This window comes from Plectropomus leopardus, chromosome 15, assembly GCF_008729295.1.
Source record: "Plectropomus leopardus isolate mb chromosome 15, YSFRI_Pleo_2.0, whole genome shotgun sequence".
NCBI classification, from domain to species: Eukaryota; Metazoa; Chordata; class Actinopteri; order Perciformes; family Serranidae; genus Plectropomus; species Plectropomus leopardus.
In genome coordinates this window covers 18942266-18965829 of record NC_056477.1, presented here as the reverse complement: position 1 = coordinate 18965829, position 23564 = coordinate 18942266, and the positions used below count along the sequence as shown (strand labels likewise).

General features: G+C 37.3%; 1 protein-coding gene across 5 annotated transcripts in view; it reads right to left on the bottom strand.

The window, feature by feature from the left end:
• LOC121954421 (neurexin-1a) overlaps positions 1-23564 on the bottom strand; it is a 283197-nt gene that overhangs the window by 254998 nt on the left and 4635 nt on the right. For 3 of the 5 annotated variants that reach the window (XM_042501911.1, XM_042501913.1, XM_042501912.1), the window contains exons 3-5: positions 7154-7171; positions 5413-5442; positions 4694-4705 (exon numbers count right to left, since the gene is read on the bottom strand). In XM_042501911.1, the coding sequence (XP_042357845.1) occupies positions 4694-4705; positions 5413-5442; positions 7154-7171 (60 nt within the window). Of the gene's footprint in view, positions 1-4200; positions 4249-4693; positions 4706-5412; positions 5443-7153; positions 7172-23564 lie in introns of all 5 variants that reach the window. The other 2 variants (XM_042501908.1, XM_042501909.1) reach the window with 2 other exon arrangements.

Genomic DNA, 23564 nt, shown 5'->3' with positions numbered 1-23564 from the left:
TCAGCATTTGAAAACCAACTATAAAAAGTCAGTTTAAAGCTGCTCAGCTCTGTACTCACTGACCTTGAAATCTATTGTATGATTTTTATAACTTCATGATGAATACTGTGCATAGCTGTATATAGCTTTGTATTGCGTGTCCTGTATGTTCTTCTTTGTATAACATTGTTGTATGTTTTTACTCTGTACTGTTTGTTGTTACTGTGTTGTTTGTCTGTTTTGACCCACCAAAGGAGTACAGATGCAAACAGGCTATTAGCTATAACCTGGTACAGTGCATCAAAAGTTTCAAATTAAATATGATCCCTTATAAATAAAAAATAGATAAATAAAAAACTAAAAAGTATCCTGCCTGTATTGCTATTTTTCTCAAGTGCGTGAGTTAAAGCATATAGTGTTGGGGCCCTAGAAATTTTGGTCTATCACGACCTTTGCATTTATGAAGATAGTCAAACTTTGCATAATGTCGAACACTAAAGCGTCTTACTCAGCTTGTGCTGAAGTAAATGTGTGGTGCTTCAAAATCCCACATACTGGATGTCAAGTGAGGCTTTTTCAATGTCTTTCACTGACCTAAACACTCTCTTACAGCACTTACACACCGAGCCGCGCTGAATCTCAGCTTAAGCACTATCCATTACTGTACTGTGCCATAAGGATGGCGGACATATGCACATCTCCTTACAAGATGCTTTTTCTTCATGATTAAATCAGCATGTAAGGCATCAGATGGGATGCTAACATTCGAATCTAACTACCGCACATAGCTCTGCATCTTGTCCTGATTTAATGATTCATTCTGTATGTGCAGCACTATAACCAATATACCGTATGTGTAGAGCAAACATTGATGCTGACAATGCTTTTGTCTCATGTGGCCCAGGATTTATTTATAAAACATATAGATATAAATATAAATTTATCACAAACTCACTCACACATACAAACAAATCTCTGGTCCATATATGTCAGCTGTATGATTTTTACTGTTAAAAGCCACAAACCACAGTGGATTTGAATAAGAGCATGCCTTGTTAACGCCTACAATTTCTGTGAAACTGTCACGTTTGATAATTTGACACTCAGTCTCTACATCAGTCCATGCAGATCCAGCAGAAAACTATAAGATACAAAAATATGGCAGCAAACTTGAACAACAGAAAGTTTGCAATGTGAAACTTATACCCATATATGAGATTTAAAGGGAAAGTTCACCCCAAAATCACCTTTAGCACTATTTAGCAATCTAAAAGGAGTATATCATAGCTGCACACTTCCTTCTGCACAATGATAGGGTTGGCAGGTGTAGTTTGGTAGAAAGAAAATAGTTCCTGAATAAAAAAACGCTTAAAACAAGGTCTATGGATTCTCTTGAGGAATCGGGTCATGATTTCTGGAAATAGATATACCTGTAATTTTTCGACACTTTGAGCAACACAAGCCGAGTGCCGTCTAGTTCCACTATATTGGAGAAAAGGCAGACATCTCTACAGCTGATATCCCGAACACTTGGCAGCTCACAGCAAAACAATCTAGAGTGATAAATAGCACTACAGGTAAGAGGAAAAAAATATGTAATGTGGATTTTTGGGTGGGTAAAATGTCCCTTGAAGTTACTATTTGAAGACAAGCCAAGTATGTGAGCCCTTCTTAAAAGGCATTGCTTAATCCACATTCTCTACATTTAAAAGAACGGGAATCATGCATTTTAAACATCTATTTAATTGACATACAAAATATAGCACATCGTTGTGTGCAAACAAACTAGCAAAGGGATCGCCCACCTCACAGAAATCCCCGGTAATGTGCGCGGTATAATGAAAAGGGACAATTTCCATCTTTAGAAAGTGAAAGCAATTACATTAGAAAGTACACTAATTTAGAAATAGCCCAGTGGTACCTGTAAGCCTGTCTGCACAGCCTGCAGCTCCTCTTAAGCTGCACATGGCAGTTTATTGTGATGACAGCAATTAAATACCCAGTGAATCGTGTGCCAGCGGTATTATGACTTATCCTACTGTATGCCCTGCTTTCTAGAGCTGGATGGAAACGAGGTTTTCAGAATCTGGTGTCAGTACAGCAGCTGAAAGCAGCAGCACACAGATACTCGCCTGTCCTCAAGGGACCAGCCATGAAACAGAGGATAAACCATACAAGTAGTTAATGTGACACAGGAGGGATCTCGGGGGGGCTGACCACAATACACAATATTCTCACAAGCTTCAAGCAGACAATGAGTACCCTCCATTTAATACTCAAGTGGGGATATGTTTTTGTGACTGCACAGTACATAACTGGACTGACTAGGTCTCTCACTGTACGACACAGGGGACAACTAACAATGGCCGAAATTAGAAGCAGTGTGCTACGTGTGTCAGATTTGTGCCTTATCAGCATTCCTTCAATCTCTCCCTGTGGCTTTCCTTCTGCCACAGCTAAACCCAGGGTTTGGTGTAGTGAAATAAAAACCTGTGGGTTTCAGATGAAGCCATAGTGTAAAAGCACCAGCAAGCATCAAGTGTCTTTAAAACAGCTATAATAAAGGATTTTTTGAAAAAGATTTGGCTAAAACTGCTTAGGCCAGTAACTGAGGAGTCACAGATTACATTAGGGGTGTCCATTTTTTTTTTTTTAGTTCATGGGCCACATATGGCCAAATTTAAATTTAAATTTAAATGGGCCGGACCTGTAAAAATTTTTCATAATGACCTATTAATAACACCACCCCCAAATTTTCCCTCTCTTTTGGGGTAAAGTGGTGTGTAGAGATGTACATTTTTCCATAGATTTCCACTCCTGTGTAACAATGCTGGCATCACTGCATCAAACACAACTGAAAGCTATTGAGGAGGCAGGTGAAATTATCCCTGGCCTTACAAACCATTTACAAATGGTTTAGAAAGTTTTGGCAGTCCCACCAGTATTTTTTAAAATAGAAGTCTGTTAAAACGTCTTTTACATTGAAGCTTTTGATTGTCAATATGTTGCACATTTTTAGTATATATAACCACAAAAAGTATTCATGCTCTTTTTTAGAGAACTGTATTCTGGTCAGGGTGGGAAAGCCTCTGTAGTACCATTTTACATGATACTCACTGTTTAACTTGCTCCTGAAACCTGAAACTTTTTAGCCTTCACAAGTGCATCAATATTAGGTGTGCAAAGTCATTGAGGGGGCTGGATATCACCCTTTGGTGGGCCCGTTCTTGCCAATGGACTGCATGTTTGACACCCCTGAATTATGTAATTTTTGTCACTATCACCAGTAGTTTTGCTCAAGTATACATGTGACATGTATGTTGCAGACACTAGAATGAAATTCCAATAAAAAACAAATTTGCATTTGTGTTTACAGAATACCAAATGCCAAGATAATTTTTTTGCTTAACTAGGTCAATGACAACTACAGTAGTGTATTAGTCCAGGAATTCTGCACAACTCAACAGATGCAAATATGCATAGTTTTAGAGCCACCCATAGTGGTACATTTTCTAATTCGATCAAAAATTTAAAATGGATTTGTCACATGTATGTCAAATGTGTCTGTAATTAAAAGCAGACTGGTATACATCCTCTTGCCGAACCATAAGAAAGCAGAAGGATTGTGGAAATGACACTTACCTTAGGAGATGGAAAAATCCATCTCTACATTGTATAATGGAGCGTGGTTTAATGCGTGTGTGTTTGTGTGTGTGTGTGTGTGTGAATGCTATTCATATACATACATATGAGCACAGTTTCGACCTCTATCAGCAGAATATATGATATGTTCACACAGCATAAAGTAAAACCTAACAGTGTGCACTCACAGGGCAGCTTGAAGACTTACCTGTTCGGTTGATGCATCACAAGTACATGATAAGAGATTTTAGCATAATACAATATTTTCTATTTGGTGTACAGAAATAGAAATGATCCAAAATTGCTGACAAGAATTTGCGAACTAATAACACATCAAATGTCAAAGCAACAACAAGAGCAAGCAAAATCAAGAAAAATGTTGTTTGGGAATGTTAGTGGAACACTTGAATGTCACAGTGTTAATTTTCAAATTTGAAGTTTTATTTTCATAACACGCCATTCTCCAATTAGTAAACCTAACACATTGACATTCAAGTTTTCCACACTTCATTAAGTTAATGATGGCTTGCTAAATTTAGCATTACTTTAATAACTAACTTGAAAGAATCAAAGTTTTACCTTGAATGCTCAGTAGGGACCTTAGTAGCCAAACTTCCCCTCTCTGCCCTGAGGAGGAGAGTCAAATGGCAAAGATCAGAAGTCCACTTACCCCACAGGGAGAAGAGGTGAGGATCACAGCCAGGATGGGAGGCCCACAACACTATGATCAAGCCTCACCCAGCAACCCCAAATCTCATTATTTGAACAAAAAGAGCGTAGTTACCCCTGGATGGTGGTGGTTTACTGGAACTAGGACAGCAACTATTGTGTTCATATGCCCATTCTATGATTCCCATGCATCAAGCAGAAAAGAAACATGTGACACAGCTTAATAAACATGTGAATGCGAAGCGAAAGCAGCACCTACCTTGAAAAGTTTTCATTAAAAGTTGAGAAAGCAATTTAATGAAAAATGCCAATGACCTTATATACTTCACTTAACATGAGTATATAATGCCACAAACACTGCTGTCATAGTTTCATGGGTTCAGAGAATTAAAAAGGGTAGTACCTTTACTTTTACCTATAAGATTTGATGAAATGTTCCATGAAGAAAGCAGATTCCAGACAAAAAGGGAGAACAAAAGGAGAGGAGACACCGATAAGTGTCGTGGTCAAGTCGGAAAAAAGGACAGACGACAGGAGAAAGAGGCTTGATGGCGACATATATGTGCATATAGAAGACAGCGAATGTGTGACAGCACTAACAAAGGAAAGTGGAAAGAGAAAAACAGCACTTCACATCCCTGCTCTGCTGCATGATAAGGATATGCAGTAGCCAAACACAAATGGAAAGATAGAACGGACAGATCGTCCGTGCACACTCACAACATGCATGACAGATGAGGATTATCTTAAAAATTCAGTAAGCTATTTTCCACCACCGTGCATTTTATCATAATAATGTTAATGCAAATGTCTCTTTCCTTGAACCACATCATTATAAAACATCAGAATGTACAGTAGATGTGAATAATTAAAAAGAAAGAAATTATGGAGAGAAATGACGCAGCTACCCAACAGAGTGGGGAGTAGAAAGTGAGGGAGAATGAGCTTGGAAAAGGGGTCATACAGAGAAAAAAAAAAAAGTCACTGGGAGAATGAAAATCAACTAGGTCATACAAAATAAGTGAAATGACAGCCCATACATGAAGCTTCAAGCCTGAGCATTGCACACGAGTCAGAGGGGGACAATGGAGGAATGACGGGAAAAAGGAACAGAGCTCATACCTTGGTCGCCCATCATCAGGTGTGCCAGACCTTAAAGGAAAACAAGAGCACAGTCAGCAGAGAACAAGGGATCATGGGAAGCTGTGTGTAACCGACACGCAGGCATCTCCATTCAGAGCAGATGTCTGTGTTACTTAAGGAGTGCTGGGATCGGGGAAGAGTGGGACGGAGAGAGAGAGGAGGGTGCACAGACAGGGTTAGCGCGATGAGCATTTAGTCAACCAAGGTGGGTTGTAATGCATCATCAGCCACTTACTCGTCATCATTCAGAAATATTAATTCAGCTTGACCTTTTTTTAAATACACACCCCACCTACCAATGACAGAACATTTGCTACTGACAAATATAGCAGGAGGGTGTTTTACCTTGACCTTCAACATCTGTCAACACTGAGTCATACTTGTGTCATGCAGAAAAACAAAAAAGGAAGACTGGACGTCACCGTGCCATTTTGAGTAGCAATTAGTACAATTTGCTTAAAACAATCGTGTAATTACATTACATTTGTTTGATTGACACAGTTAACCAATATATATTAACCATGAACAAAAGGCAGAGTACAAACTGCTCTGTTTGACAGGTGGATCCATTTCCTCTCCCGAGTTCCTCTGCCATTTAAGTGACACGTCTTTATGTAAATCAAACACTTTCAACAACACCTGAAAGCTGAATGCGGTGACATTTCTTTTGTTATTATTGGAAAACCTGCTCACTACCTGCCTGGCAAAGTTGTTGTTAGATGGTGCTTCATGTCAGCCATCAACTCTTAAATTTCAGTGCTCACTGTTAGTAAGATTTTCTTTCTGCTTTATAATGTACACTATTATTAGCCTGCTGCTTGAAGTTACGGGTGATTTCAGCAACAAACTACCAATGATTCAATAGAAATCCTAGTACAAGGAAAGTGCACACTTTTTCTAATAAAAAAGAAGATAGCGCAGTGTGAAAAGTATGCATTGAAGTGGTTAAGGTCTCTTCTAAAAAGTCACTTTTTATGACGATATACTTACCAACAAAACATTTCCTGTAGTCTACCAACACTGTCAAGTCGTTTCTTTTTTATAATGAAATCAAAAACTGCATATACTTTTCAAACTGATTGAGGAGCCTAGCCAGGCACAAAACATCAGCTTATGATAGCAATTACCATGAACATTTGACATTTCACTATTCATTTATTAATACTGATTTAGGAAATTAGACTATATTGTTGTTGTTTATTGTACCTGTGATTAATACCATTCTTAAACAATACTGTAATTATAGTATCAGCTTAGCCTTTCAAAATGATTTTTCTTAAGGATGCCCATCTTTATTTTAAATTAAGTTTTAATGTATTCGGTTAACCTGGTTTCCAGTCCTGGTTTCACAGTTGTCTCTAAGAGTCCAAAGCCCTGCTTTTTTCCCTCAATTTATTTATTTATTTTTTTAATTGGGACAATGAAACTGATCACTGAATTAAACCTGAGATAAAAAGGCAAATGTAAATATTTACAGTTAACCAGTCGTATCCTAGAAAACCAGCAGTACTCAAAGGCAACCCCAAGTACTGCTAAGTAATATAGCATAGTAGTAATTCTCACATTGAAGTGTAAAAATAAAAACAAACGAACCGAACAATGAAAACTTACCACTCCAGTAATAGCAAAACCATTACCAGTATAACATATTTTCTAACATTTAGCCATGACAATGTGTAACATTTAGCAATGATGAAAAACATCCATTAAAAATACCCACCTTCAGTATAGTTGTCTTCTGGAAGCACGGACAGGCAAAGAGAAAGAGAGGAAGACATTCATTAAGCAGCATGCAGACTAGTACTGGCCGTTGCATGTCGTAACCATGCAAGGCATTAAACATCACATGCAAGTGACCTATTGTAACCCCTGCAGAGGAAATGCTGATTTATGCATAGGCCTTCATTTCGTTGTCCACCCTCTTTGCCCGAACACTGACCTGGAATACAGGACAGAGTCGTAACTGAATGAGCCCTCCTGAATATTTGATATAACCTTGAAGAACTTAATTCTTTGTTGGCGGCAGATAAAAACTGGCATCACTGTTAAAAGATTGAAGACCCACTATTGATCATGGGGTAAGGGGATAAACATCTGCAGGCTTGAGGCCGGTTCATCCTGTTTTTAGGCTCATTAAATCTATTATTTATTTTACTAGCTTTAAAAAAAAAAAAAAAAAAAAAAAAAACACGATTGGCTGTAACTTTTGGTATCAACAACTATTTAATTCAACAGACTCGTTGGAATCTGTGTGCAGTGTTTTGTTTTTTCCTGCATGTGATGAAATGCACTGCAAGAGAAAATAACCTAAGATAGAGTTGGCTGTGGTATAGCAATGCCTCTAAGGTTTCAGTGGGGTCTCGTGCCTGGAACTCTATTCAGGTGATTTGGCCATCGTACTGAAAGCAATGACCAGTGAGCACATATTGGCGATGCAAAAGGAGATTGCTTCCCAAATGAAATTGCCCCAACATTGATTTTAGCAATCAGAGTGAGGTGTGAGAAGGTGAGAAAACTGCCATGTAAAATCTGTCACTCTAACACAGGAGACCGAGAGAAGAATTACATGTTGGTGTAAAGTAACAGCAATCAGGTGAGGTGAACATCATGCTACCAGTGGGAGAATAAATGGGTTTGAGAAAACATGCAGAACTAAAGAAATGAGAGTGCGTAAGGAACCCGACTGCCTATAAAAGGAACAAAAAATAGTCAGTAAACATTTCTATTCACCTGTAAGACTAAAACGTGATTTGCCTGGAGACTGATTCCATATTTAATAGTAAAATATTTAAAATCAGAATAGCAGAAACACACAAAATGGTATTAAACAAATATTTGATGGTATTACAATTTAATGATTTACTGAATCGTGAACTGAAATCATGAACACACTAGCATGCAATCAATATTTGTAGGCTACGACAAAAAAAAAACAGATCCTGTAATCAACCCAGTCACTGTAACCATGCCGCCAGTTGGGCATAAAAAGCCCAATTTCCACTACAAAATAAACTCCTACCTCTTTTAAATGGTTTCTGGCCCAGATTCAAGCGATTTTTTGACCCAAAACTTACCATCACCACTGGTTCCCCTTCCAAATCAGACATCATGCACAAAAAACAATCCAAAACATCATTTTGTGAACAAATTACAAGGCAATAAAACAGTTTCACTTCAAATGACAAGACCAATTCAGCTCAATTTGATATAAAATTGGTTTTATATATATTTTGCAATGGCTCTTAATAATGTGAAATACTATTATCAATAAAATAAAATAGTGCCTCATTTATCCAGGCTCTTAAAAATTAGGGATATTTGATAAACCTGATATTATCTTTTTCTCCAAACAGAAAGGAGCTGTTATAAAGCTTGAATTCTGCACACAATTTGCAAACCAAATCTATATCAGTTTTACTGTGTGCAGCTTTGAACATCATGAGGATTGGATTGGATAGTCTGATTTTAAGAGTTTACAGTAGATAAATGAGATTCTATTGTGAAACAAACAACAAAATTGCACTTTGTTCACAAAAAGTTAGCTTGATGATGAAAAGCACACTGCTGAAAAAGCATTCTGACAAGGCAAGCATGAAGCCGGCAGTTGCAAAGTGACCACATGAGAAGTGAAAAGTAAAAGAATCAAAGCCGTTTGCTGATGTCAGGACCCCAAAGACTGACGCTGATTTTTTCCCACAATAACTCATAATTCCTCTCACTGCATTTCAACTCACAGAGTTGCCTGTTTAAGAGCATTGTTTTGGTAGTTTGTTCTAGATTGGGTGTGAGGTTAATGTGCAATTAACATGGTGTTATAGGGATTCCCTTCCTCTTATTATTGGTGATCAAAACCAAATTAAAAACAGATTTAGAGGTACAGTGATTCATTTATCCTAATTAAGTACAGCTTGAGAGGCATGTAGTTGTAGCAACTTTATAATAAATCTGATATGAGCACATTTTCTCCACACTAAGAGAGACCTAAATGCCAACAGGGGAGAAACATACAAACAGCACATTTCTTATTGTGAAACTGTGCATAAGAAAACAGAATATATGTGCCTTTGGACATTTTATTTGGTAAAAAACTGTGTCCTGTAGTAATTTTTTAATCAAACCCCAGCAATCTTCTGCGGCTACACTAAGTGAGGTTTCATTTGAAGAAAAGAGGCTTTCAGCTAACAGCAGTATCACCTGACAGCGACCATTAAAACAAGCCCCCCATCACACACACACACACACACACTTTCTTTCACAAATGTACCCAGCTGGTTACATCCTAATCCAGAGACGCAAATCCATTTAATCCCTTTGACAAAGTGATCCCAGTGCTATTGTGCTGGTAACACTACACCAAAATGCACTCAGCTGTCTATCAGACTATCTGCATCTCTGACGGTCTCTTGCTGTTGATCATGCACATGGAGTTTAGCTCATGGAAAATAATTACATTACTATTCAAGATGATGCCAAACAAAATGAACCATCTGGCGTGTGACAGCTAGAAAAAAAAAGAAAGAAAAGAAAAAAATCAAGGTTGGTTACAATATCTAAGAATACATTTTCTTTTCTATTTACCTCCTGCAGACATGCTGCTGACACCTCAACACAACCTTGACGCTCTGACTGTGTGTTCAAAACTGTGTCAACTGATTAACGCCAAAGTGACAGTCTTTAAAAAGCCAAACTAGCAGCGCTCAATTCACTATGATACAATGTACTGGATACCGTCAGCCAGCTCGACAAAATGCCATTAAGACATCCGTGTCTGTCCTGCAGTGTGTCTGAATGCAGTTGGCTGAAGAGACATGGCAAAAGCAGAGAGCGCTCTGGCTACATTTCAAATAAAGGAACGTGTCACATTCGCTACATGCAGCACCCATTTCTCTCTGCCATCTGACAATTTTAGAACATCCTGTTTGCCTGAATCAACCTTTTGTCATCCACTCTTATTGTCATCAGCTTTGCAGTGCTTTAGGTTTGTTGGAATTATTTTCCCTGTGTTGGCCTTGTTTCAGCTGTTTCTACAGTATAAATTCCTAATTCAAGAGGCATGTATTTCAGCCTCTCAGAGCTTCAGTATGCAATTCTGGAGAAAGGTAGTTGATTATTAACTGTTCTTCCCAGGTCATTAAATACCAATGTTTTGGACTGGTCAGTAGGAACCGTGAATCCAAACAGCACATTACATCCTGGCCCTTTACTTGGTCAGTGGCCCTACATGTCAACATATGATGTTCTAGGTATCCCTCTACTGTCAGTTTTTGACACACACATTGTGTCCTTTCAAAGTAAATTTCTTTTTTTACAGGAAATGTTCAATAACTGCTCATTTACAACAAACAGTCTCTCTAAAAAATATATTGTGAACACAGGTAAAAAAATGTTGAATTTAATGATAAAATCATCACGGTTTGGCTTAAGATAACTACATTTCTTACTAACAGAACACAACGCCATACATCACACTTGATTAGCATAGTGTGTCACATGTGCTCACACATAAATTACTCCATTGACTTTTGGTTTCACACATGACACGAACAGCTGCCTGACAGTCCAGAGTTTGTTTGTCTCATCCACCTTCTCTTCCCTCCCAACCAATGCGGACTCTCTCCATTATTATACCATGGTAGTTGCCCAGAGCATCAAAATATGCAGCTGCTCGGTGCATCTCGTACCACCACTAAAGGCTGCCTTGATGTGTCATGCTTGACGCACACGGCTGCTGACCAAGCTGCGATATTTGACAAGTTAGTGAGACTTGGTTGATCCAAAGCATTGGTAGTCGAAATCCTGGAAATGAGAATATCTTTCTCAAGAACTGCACATTTAACAAGCACTCCCTTACCAAGAACACATCCTAAATTTAAAAAAAATATACTGCCCTTAAACCCTTTTAAGTACAGGAAGGATTCTATATCCAGTTTTATGTAGGCAAATGTGGGAAAAATATGGTTGTTCTCAACTACTTCTTTTGTCTGTTTCATGTGTGCTCTTGTTAGAAAATAAGATGCTGTTGCTGCAGTGATAATGGGATCCTAAAATGGTTTCCCAAATATAACGATGAAGCTTTCTGCTGTCATATTATATATAAATCATCAAGGTTAAGTAAGAACTCAAGTGCATGCCATCACATATAAGGTTCAGGCTGCTGCTTGTCAACATGAACCATAGCACAAAAATGTTTGCATTTGTTGTTTTTTCTCGTGGAATTCTTTACTCAAAGACTCTGTAAAATCATAGAGGTCTTTCAATAATCACTGTCAGATAAAAAAAATAATAATAATTCAGCCTTTTCTGAGAAAGCCTGATTGTGTGTGTAATATAGCAGCCCTTAAACAAATGGCTCCATACTCTACAAGAAAATTGTGTATTTAAAAAAAATTAAATCTTAAAGTCAGACTTTACCTTTTATTCTTAAAAAGAAATATGTGTGTTCATGTTCTGCATCCATAATGAATGAACCATGTCATAGAGTCATTATTCAGGCAACATTAACTTGTTCTATCAAAATATTACGCTCATTTAGAGGACTGGTCAGTTAGGAGGTGAGAGTCACTTCAGTTAGGGCATGTTGTATAATACGTCAAATGTGTTAACAGTGTAATTAATAAAAAAGAAGTAATATGTTAAATGATGTTCAATATTATGAATTATTAACCAACTGACACTTCATAATGAAAGCAGTTCAATTCCATCTTAAATAGCCTCAAACTGAAGCAGTTTATCATGCCAGCATTGCTTTGAGAAAGTAGGTCAGCTAGCACTATGTTTCATTAAGCAAAAGCTAACGCTTATTGCAAAAAACCCTCTTTGTGGATACTTGGACATGCTTTTAAAAATGCTGCAGAGAAATGTGTAATTAACAGCTTGAGAGTGATTTAGTGACAGTACGCAGTGTGATGTCACAGCATTTTTGTTCATTTGTAATCTATGATAACAAATATGAATATGAATAATAATGCATGCTTTCTATTACTTTGACAGAGAATATTTTGAACAAAATTCTTTATGTAATTTCTTTAGATACTACACAGACCTGAGATCCAACGCAGTGTCTTACGATAATGTTATTATGGGTCTCTACAGACATTACACAACTCTTTTCACAGACTGAGTAGTACTGATAAGCGAACTGAACATCATAAAATTGGTGGGATGCTCCTTTCAAATAATTTTTTACCACAAAAAGTGCATTCTCTACATGGTTTCACCTCAACAAAATCACATGCAACTCTATGAAATCTCAGATAAAATAAGAGCTTTTTTTTTTCCTTTTTTTCTGCAGCGCTATTAATAAGGATGTACTAATGTCATCACCATACATGCAACAACAAAGAAGAAGAGAAGGTACTGAATCCATTGCCAGCCCATTAGACAGCTGTATATTTGAAAATAGTAGCAGAGAGACTGCTTTAACATCCTTGTCACAAAGATGCTTTAAAGGAAAATGTAAAAGCCCTGCGGCAAAGGTCAGCGCTACCCAAGGATCGATTTGTTGTTAAATTACAATTTGGACCAAATCAAGAGTAATGAGTATGAGTGAGGCCTCATCTCTTAGTACCACAGACTAAACTTAATGCATCTATCTTACAGAGGATTGTTAGTGGCATTACACAGCTCACCATCTCCCTCATTATCCTCCTCAAGCAACAGTAAGAGCGGAGAGAGAGGAAACAGGCAGAGTGACCAGCCACTCTGATGGAAATTGATAGCTCCCACAGCTGGCTATACTGCACTGCCCTCACCAGCGGAGTTGGTCAACGTTGCCACATTGTACGCTTTCAGAACAATACACCCGTCTTATCGCCCTTTTGTGGGGTCGAAACACTGACACTGGATTCCTTAAAATGTGACAGAGCCCAACAACTTTGTACAACCAGTGTACAAAGAGTGTATTGTTACAGCACAGTAAGTTAGTATTTTCTACTGCTAAGGTGCATGTGGAGTTTTTGAATACCGATGACAGACTTTATAAATAAACAGCTTGACATTTGAGAAAAGTTGCTTATTCACTTCCTAGCAGAAAGTTAAGATGAAGAGATCATATCGCTCTTTTGTCTGTCCAACATAAATGCTGGAAACAATGTAAAAGCATCCTTAGCAAGTTTATTTTTTACTGTCAGTAGTACATGAGTCAAATAATCTGTGAGAACAACGGGTTTGGCAGCCTCCTGCAAGTGCTCCTAATTGCATTTGCAAGAATCCATCATGCCTGGATGAAAAGAACCAATCAAAGCCAGGAGGAGTCTCCAAAACATGTCACACACAGCTCATTTACACGCTGCATACATGACAAAGACATGTAAACAGAAGCGGACCAAAGAGAAAACTTAAACCAACCCCAACATAAAACAAGAGTAAGTGTCAGAGCAGCTTTTCTCGAGGTGGAGCGAGCTACAACCAAACAGGATTTAAGATGAAAAAAAAATTTGGTGGATTCTTGCCATTTGAAGCACCAGGAGGAGCCACAGGAACTTTATTTTTTTTTCTTTCTTCAAATTATTTGTCTCATGTACTACTGTCAGGATATAGTGATAGTTAGATTAGATAGATAATATGACAAAAAGTTATTTGTTATAAAAATTACCTACTATGCATTTGAGAAGGCAAAACAATAAAAACTGGAATCAAAATGGGTGTTTTACCACATATTTTTCTACATTCTCCTTATGTCTTATAAGAATGAGAGTGTCGCACACAGATACACTTAATTAAAAAAAAACTTTTTTAATTTTACTAATTAAATATACTGAAACAGCCACAGTGTCAGTGGTTCAATTAATCTTATTATGCAGCTACTACAAATTTTCAAGGGACAGATGGGCTGTGGACAATATAGATCAATCCAGGCGTTTGCAAAGAGACAACCCAAACAGAGGGGATTGTGGCAGCAGATGTGCTGAAGACCTCGCCATTCTTTTACATCTTGTGGGTCGGAATGATCCAACAGGATAATCAGAGCAGATTATACAGTAGTTCTAATAACCTTAATCCCAGGATTGACAATATCTAGGATAGTATTACAGATGTGGAGTAAATCTTTTTTGAGATGCAGTGGCTGTTAAAGACTTGAGTATGAGGGGGAACTAAGATGTCTGGTAAGAATCAATGTAAATTGCGAGGTTGAAAGTATGAGCTCATCTTATTTATAACTTATTGTAATAGAAATCACAGCCCCGTGTTGAAGCAATGCGTGCCGATGTTCGCCAAGCACCTTTTCAAGCTAAATATGCTCAGCAGTTGCTTAAGGAAACTGTAGTTGTGGCTCTCACCGTTGACGTGTGACAAATCCCTATCTGAAGAGCGGCTCTTCAGCTGAAGAAAAAAAAAATGTTTTGAAAGTATTAATAAAGCACACTGAGCATTAAATACAGCTAAGCTCTAAGTACTGTGAACAGAAAGCTTCATCCATTTCCTTTATAAATGACAAAGGAGACAGAATAGTAAAAATACAACCAATGATCTCTGCATCTCATCAATGACTATATAACCGGTAAAGCTGAAAAAGGTACTGAAACAGCACTCTCTTACTTGTGCTGTAGGTAGAAAATCCCTAAATGTGACACATAACCCACACTACACTTAGTCAAGTCAGGTTTATTTGTGCTGTTACAGTCACAAAGGGCTTCAAAGTCGCATAAAATGTTCCTGAAAAGTGATTTGTCTTCACTCTATCATTAGCACGACAGCTTTCGAATTATGGCAGTGCACTTTCGACTTGTTTTTAGTATTGCAGACGAGTCTCATGAAGGATGACACCCAACCAGCAGCATCAAAGGCAACTGATGTTCAAAGTGAAAATATCATCCACAGCCTGGAATTTAAAGAGGCAAATTTTCACCTCTATGCAGCTTTTATTCTGTACCTGTGTAGAGCAGATTGAATCGCTCCGATTGCGTAGGATACATGCAGCAATTATGCAAAGTGAGGTCTTTTTCCACACAAAACATAGGTTTAAATACGAACATCATCTATTGTATATAAACAACACAAATTAGCTTCGTTGAAAGTGAGAATTTCTGCCAGATGTAACATATACATGACATAACTTCATGTCAGTAGTTAGGAGATAATAGGATTCCATCAATGAATTATGCCTCAAATGATACACCCTAAACTCGATACGACAGCTAACATGCTTCACTGAGAAACACACTGTAATGCCCAGTTTAATACCAGCCTGTGTGAGTGTGTCATGGATATTGGGATGTGTTTATTTGTGCAGTGGGACGAATCCCGTTAAAGGAGGAGTTTGGTGTCAAAGAATTTCACAAACACCCTTTGACAGTCAGGAGCAGTTGTATTTAAACAAGGCAAAAATCCTCCGGGAAAATCCCTCTAATCTTTTGATCCCAATATCTGTCTTTGGACTCAGAGACAGCAGTATACTATTAATCTGCTTTTGTCTGAGTGAAGCTGCAGGAGGCTTCCAGACAGAATAACACTTTCAGAGATACAGTGAGGCCACGTGGTTTGTGCTACATACAACCACAGACGCGGCTGAAAGGGATCGCTCATTCAAATTAAGAATTAGTCTTCCTATACAGTGTCTCAAAGCAGTTTAAATCATATATGTGAAATGAAGAAAGCTGACTTAAAACCAGCTGGTCAGAAAATGTATACGTCATTCACATGAAACCATCCATATAAATCGTCTAAGATGATGTTTTTGACAAACTCATGTTACCTACTGAAGTCTCTAAATTAGCTCTTTCTGTTCCCGTGGTACCTTGACTCATTGTGTAATTACATGCGCACATCTGTAAACAGGTGCACATGAATCACTCTTCTTTTATATTTAAAGTTCATCCAAATTTCAAAACTGTAAAACTGTCCTCCACAAACACCAAATCCTAACACTGCCATTAGCTGCACATGGACGGCGTGTGTTAGCCACAAGCAGTGGTCGGCAACAATTCATATCCTTTACCTTAGTGAAAATACGAATACCACAAGTAAGAGCCCTGCAGTAAAAATGTTACTTATGTTAAAGTTTGTAAGTACAATCAAGAAAATATACACTAAGTATTGTAAGTAAAAGCAAATTAAACTTAAAATAAATGTAAACAATCTAAATCATTACAATAATTAAAAGGAAAAGCAGAAAATCTTCATGTTTGAGAAACTGGAACAATAAAATGTTTTTGCATGAAAAATTAAAACAAATCTCAAAAACGTTACCATTTTTGTTGTCAATTAATCGATCAATCAATCAATTGACTAATCATTTCAGATGCACTTGTACATGTCCTGTGTGAAAAACTAATTAGTGAATACAATGATCAAATAATTGTAGTAAAGTTAAAGGTACAGTATTTTTCTCTGAAGTGTGTGGAGCAGGAAAGTGGCATAAGATTAGAATCCTCAAGTAAGTACAATTTGTACCTAAGTACTTGTACCTAGAGTACTTGAGTAAAAGCACTTGGTTTACATTGCAGCACCAGCCATGATATCCTTGCACTGTAATCTCTGAAACACATAGATTTTTCTTTTTAAGGTGTCAAATGCAACTTCTAGTACTATTAACTAATTTTCTATTAAATTATTTCTTTCAGTTCAGGTGTTCAGCCATTTAATTTAACCCTGACATCTTCTCAACTCTGTTGTCTCTTTCAGCGTGTTAGGTTGAATTGTCCTCAGGGATAAAACTTGGCACAAAATGTCCACTACTGACTGGAGGCATACAGCCAGAGCCTCAACCACACAGAAATTTCTTCATTCAGAAACAAATACGCAGTGTGCTCAACAGTCCAACAAGTTCCTTTCTAGATATACTGCAATAGTCAAGACAATGAAATTATTGGCTAGAGAAAAAGATCCTGTCTTTTATTAAATCTGTCTTTCAATATCACTGTAGCCAAGATGTAATAAAGGCTGCACAATCAATATTTTTTAGGAGCAAAGCATCAAATGACTATGATGCAAAAAGAGAAAAATATCACCAGAGTTCTGCAGTTCCCTTCAGTCCTACAGAGCCTTTCAGCATCTTTTAGCGCATTATTTTGGTTTTACACTCCATGTTAAGCTATTCAATCATCCAAAAGAAAGGTGTGCTTATTTAGAAAATTCTCCTTCTGGTATCTATTCAGAGGTAGGAACACACCACCTATGTGGTAGTATGAGTTGGAGGAGTTTTTGTCATTGCCAAGTACAGCAGTAATCTGTTTTTATGTAAAAATGAATAAATAAATAATAAAAATCCTAATAAACACACTGTAGACTGCCTGCTCACCACAAATGCAGACACAGTTAGCAACTTCCTGGTGAACAGAGTCCATTTAGCTTAATAGACAATATTTGCATTTGTAGTTGGTGGAGACCAAAACAAAGCTGAGAGGAGATAAACTATTGGACAACTCTTAGTGAGAGACGACTCCAATTATTGACCACACTAGTCCAGCAAGTATTCTGAGTACTATCTGATTGATTTAAATGTAGGCTGTAGGCTTCTGTGAAAAAATTCAGTCCCAGTTTTTTCATTTGCATGATGACGTTTCCCACCTCCTCCTCCTCCTCCTCTTCTATACCAAGTGGTGTTATGGCAGGTGGTGAGTCATTGTTGTGACAGATAATGTAAAACACCACTTCTAATGTAATCAACGGGTTGCCAAAGTCATCACGTTTCAAATTTTACTGGCAGGACATTTGACTTGGCAGTCCCACTGCCACTAATTAAAAATCAATTTATGTAAGACAGACCCAGGCAAGAAACCAGTGTCATGAAAAACACAAAGAGCCCAATGACATAAAAAAATATGAATGCATATTTGTACATTCTATGTAAAAATATAAAACCTGTAACTAAAAGAAAAATAGATTAACTGTACCACCTATAGCAAAATCAAGCTTTTGAGATACTGCGGGGAAGCTTACTGACATATTTTCAGTAACTGTACAAAAATGTGTGACACTGTAAGATCATATTCAGACTATTAGCTGTGGTAAGAAATTCAGAAAAGGTTCCTCAGTTTGTAAATACAAAACCAAAAAACACTAAATCTGGTGCACATTTTGCACTACCTCCCTTCCTTAATATTGCAGTAAGGCACAAGTCTGCATTCAATGACTAATAGAGTCCACATAACCAAGCACGCTGATAATTATGATTTTAATGTGAAAAAAAGGTGTGACATAATTTCACTTACTGTAGGCTACAGTCATACTTGGTTCCCTGCCATCATGCATTAGCAGCTTAATCAAGTGGTTTAAGTCATCTGAGTGTCAGCCCTACACTGAGTGACGTTAGTTTCAGGGACTTCTAACTATATCTGTGCAAGGACCTGGAAGCTGTGCTCACAGCTAAAAATCACAAAATGAAAGTGCAATGCAATCACAGTTATTTACGATATCCAGTCAATGTGAGGCAACCGTGGAATTACATAATGCACCAAATGAAAAAATAAAAGGCGGCACTGATTTAGTTTAGATCTGCCCTACTTTTTTTTTCTACCTGGACTCATTTATGTTTAGCCCATGTGCGATGAAATAAACATCATTCCATTTTATCAGGATAAAATATGGAGCTGTGCAATGCATCTATGTTATTTATCTAATGAGAAAAAGGGGGACAGATTCTGGGAACTTACTGGCCGTAGGAAAGTGCATTTAAATAATTGTTTTAACCGATCAGAGGGATTTATGTGTGTGTGTGCGTGTGTGTGCGTGTGTGAGGTCATGCAATGTGCAAGCTTGCGGTTGGACAGGGGAGACTTGACAGGTCTGGTGGTAAATCCCATAATCCTTTCATCTGATCAAAGTAAAACAACAGCTTTTAAATTTTTTAATGGAAGGAAAGTTTCAAACAACAATGTGCTACGGAGGTGAAGCAATGTTTGGGCGTTAGATAAACGTATGAGAAACGTATGTTTATACTAGCTTTTTACAGTTAAATAAGATTCCTGCTGCTGAATTCTGACTGGGATGAGACCATATATTTAGTCAGGAACACTAGCTTTATTTTAAATTAATGCTTTGGTTAAAATTCTCCATGCACAGACATTTGCAGTTGTTGTTGTTGTTGTTGTTGTTGCTCACCTCCCCCTGCAGCTCAGAGTGGTGAGAAAGCAAGCAGCAATGCCACATTACCTTGAGGTGGAAAAAATACCTCTGTACTTGTGAGAATACTGAATTAGCTGGCAAAGGTACAATTGGGTGAATGCTTTCATCCAAAGTGACTTAAGGTACCAAGAGTTCATACAATTTCAGCATGGATGGCGCCGGTGGGAATTGAATCTCTACATCTTGCTATGTTAGGTGCCACGCTGAAATGAGCTATTAAGAGTCACCGGTCTTTCTTTGTTGCAGTATTACCAAGTTTTATATGGTCTGGTTTCAAATATAGTGACACTAAAAACATGGCTGGACAGAAACATAAAAAAACAGTTGATGCTTGAACTAAAAGTCTGGCAGTGGTTTTGCTCCATCAAATGACGCATGTCAATAAATCTCATTACTAACTCAGAGCAGCTCTTTTGTGCTCTTTAGACCTGAAAGGCAAAGGAAACAGGTCTGGTGCTTTCACCTTTGTATTTACAAGGGGAGGGATGTGATACACCAAGGCCAAACATTAGACTTAAAGCTGCATTCATTTTTTTTCTTTTTTTTTTAAAGAATTAACAGTGGATCAATTGACTATGTAGTGGACCTGCTCGTAGTTACAATCCCTGCTCTCTGCTGTTGCACTCAGCTCTTAGAGGCTTTATAGCATCTTTCATATCATTGTTTTGGTTTGGCAGCTTTAATGTTTTAGTTCAGACTAACTGCTTTTATCAACACTAGGGATGCGCAATGTTGGATTATTTGTCGATAGTAGCCAATACATAACAAACCTATTTGGCCTATAACCAATACAAATGTTGATGTATCCACTTATTTCCCCCACTTAATTTTAGAGATCAAGTCTCTTCTGTAGTTGAATTAAAATCATATAATGCATACTCTTATGGTGATGCCCCCCCAGCAGATGGAGACACGAAATACAATGCTTTTTATGTATGTAATAAAAAGCATGTTGGCAGAATCTGATTAATTTTATGTTTTCCAGGCCTGGCCTTGTGCCTTTTAAGCTGCCTGATTACTTAAGGACAAGTTTTTTTGTATTTGTATTCAGCAACTATAATGCCAGGTTTGCCCTAAGGAGTTGGTGGAGACCAAAACTGAGCTAAAGAAGTGTGTATTGTAATTTAATTCACTAAACAACTCTTAATTGATGCTAATGTTTTGTGTCTGCACGGTGTATAGTTAGGTAACAGTCTCTAACATATTTGCCATAACAAGTGAATATGACGATCCAGTTATCACTTATAGTTAACAGGTAATATTCTGCTCAAAAGTGGTCCAAAAACCACATGAAAAGATCTACTATAACCCGCACCAGGCATATCAGACCTATCAGCTAACTATGAACAACAAATTTATATGATAATGTAAAGCTATGCCTCTCAAAATGGTCATGAGTATGTTAGAGTCATCATCAGTCAACTGTTCGAAACAACAATGTAACTTTAACGGAGTTCCTGCTTGTATGTTTTGCATAATTGCATCAAGCAGAGTGGGAGTGTGACTGAGAGGAGTCTTACAGTTCACACTGTGCTTTTTGGCTGTCTGGGGTGACGGTAGCAGACGTCTCTACTGACATATTGCATGTTTGTCTTTGAGGCGTCTGTTGTGTGATCTTGTGGATCTAATGACTTCAGTTTAATAACCTGTATTTTCCCCTCCATGGTTTGACGTGGTAATTCAGGCAAGATATATATAATAAACGAGCATATGCACAACTACCAATAAAGACCTTCAGGGTGAGTTTAAGATGCTGCTCTCTCTCTGGGTGTTTTTCACACCTACCACTTTGGAACTTGCAAAATGAGTTTTAAATCTGGAATTGACTCCTCTGTCACTGTCACTGCAGCAACTAAAATTAGGTTGAACAGTGTCATATTCAGTGTTTTTTGTTTTTACAGATGTTAATATTTAAGAAAGGGTCCCGCTTACTTTAATTTTAAATACATATGTCAGTTTAAGCTTTCTAGGAAAACAGGTTCAGAGTCCATTCAATCAAACTTCCAGTGACAAGTCCATGAGACGGCTAACTCTGCTATATGTCTGCATATAGACATCCTACATGAAAAGTGATTACACCATATTTTTAAGATTTTTTTCATTATCATACGGTGGCTTTCATCTTCATGAACAATAACGGCTCTGGTCCCCATTGCCATGGTATACTCATTACATGGACCTCTTGAAACAATAACTGCTCATCCTTCATGCAGCACGAAGATAATATCTTTAACATCATTCATCTTAACACTGCAATAACATAACCAATTAGTTCGTTCATGGCCATTAAACTATTAGCATCAGAAGCCACCCTGGTGTGAAAATTATAATCTTTTCCTACAATGTCTTGACTAACGACTGAAACACCAGAATCAGGCATATTATAGCAGATACTATTTTATATTTTTTAAAGTATTTAATTCAAAGATACCCATAAACATAACCCTGAAAACTGAAGTAATACACTTTACGTAAAGGTCACCAGCTTGATTATACCTTTATAGTATTAGAGGATACTTGTTTTTTGGGGTTTTTTTTAAACCAGGGGTTTGTTGTCTAAATAATGCTCACATTTTGTTTTATATTTACAATTATTTAAAAACACATTGGAGGAAATGTAATTAATGTTATTTAGTATTAAACCTTTTGTGCAGTAACCATCTTCCAGTATTCTTGGGTTACAAGTAAGCTCCTAAATACTCATAGCTTATCAGCTACTTTGCTTTAACCTCACTCATCTAAGGCAAATAATATTGGGCTAATCTTTAAAAATAAGCTCTTAGAAAGTAAGAAAGAAGGCAGAACAATGAGTCATGCTGTATAATTGAATCCTTAGAATGGGCGTCAAGGATGTAATTTCCTCAATAAAAGATATGGCACAAGATATTCAGTAAAAAAAAAAAACAGCAAGCTATGACCGTCAACAAATCATTACTTTGTATTAAACCCTTTCATGCATGTTATGATTATATTACTAAATCACAAAGTACTAATTAAAGAGCTTGTTTTTACTTTTAAATGAATAATCATGCCAAAACATTTTTTTTTTCAAATATATGAAATTTTGAAGGATTTATGTATCTGTCCACTGCAGTGGACATCATGTAGCTGATGTGGTATAAAAATTAATTCAATGAAACTGTATTTTTATTACGAGAAAATAACAGGAATAAACATGAGAGCATTAATAACAACAAATATATATTTTTGTTGGGGTTTTTTTGGACCTATATTGAGTGTAAATTAATCATTTTTTATACTGCTGATGCACTGTGTCCACTGCAGTGGACAGATACATACACCCTTTGGTGCAAAAGAGCCACTGGAGTGGAAAGTATTTTTCTGTCAGAAAAAAAAATACATTGAAAGATATGAGGTTTTTCGTGGTTTTTTTTACATGTCTGATTTTCTGAGAATACAAGTTTGTAACAGTTTTCCTTAAGGTGCTTGGTGAATCTCCTCTTCCCTCGACCATTTTGAATTCATAATGTTATATCTCAAAACGACACACAGATAGTGATTAAATATAATTGTGGACAACATGTCGGGGGTGTGTAGCCCGGTGGTTGGGACGTGGTACTACAACTTACGTCATTCAAAATGGCTCCCACTGTGGCAGACACCATGCATGAAGGGTTAATAATCATCAGCAATTCTTTGCAATAGTATCTAAATTACAAGAGTATCACAGTTTTGGACCTGTCATCCGGCTATATTTTGCACGCTGTGGAAAAGATCACTGGCATAAAACTAGTGAGAGTGCATTGTGATTAACAAAAAGGTCTAAGACTCTTCTAAGGATGCTGATACATTTTTCTCTTTTGGATTTGCTCTATACACGCACAAGTTCAACCTTTTCTCCACCTGAGAGCAAAGGAAGAGGAGTAAGTGGGCTCATGTACATCACAATAAACTCTTAAATCTAGTGGCAAGAAAAATAGCCAAAGTGAGATCAACAAATGCACCAGTGCCAAATGCAAACTGATCTCTCACTGTGAAGCAACTGACAGGATGGCAAGTCTTTTTAAAATCACTGCCAAATGTAGAGAGAGGTTAGACAGTTTTTC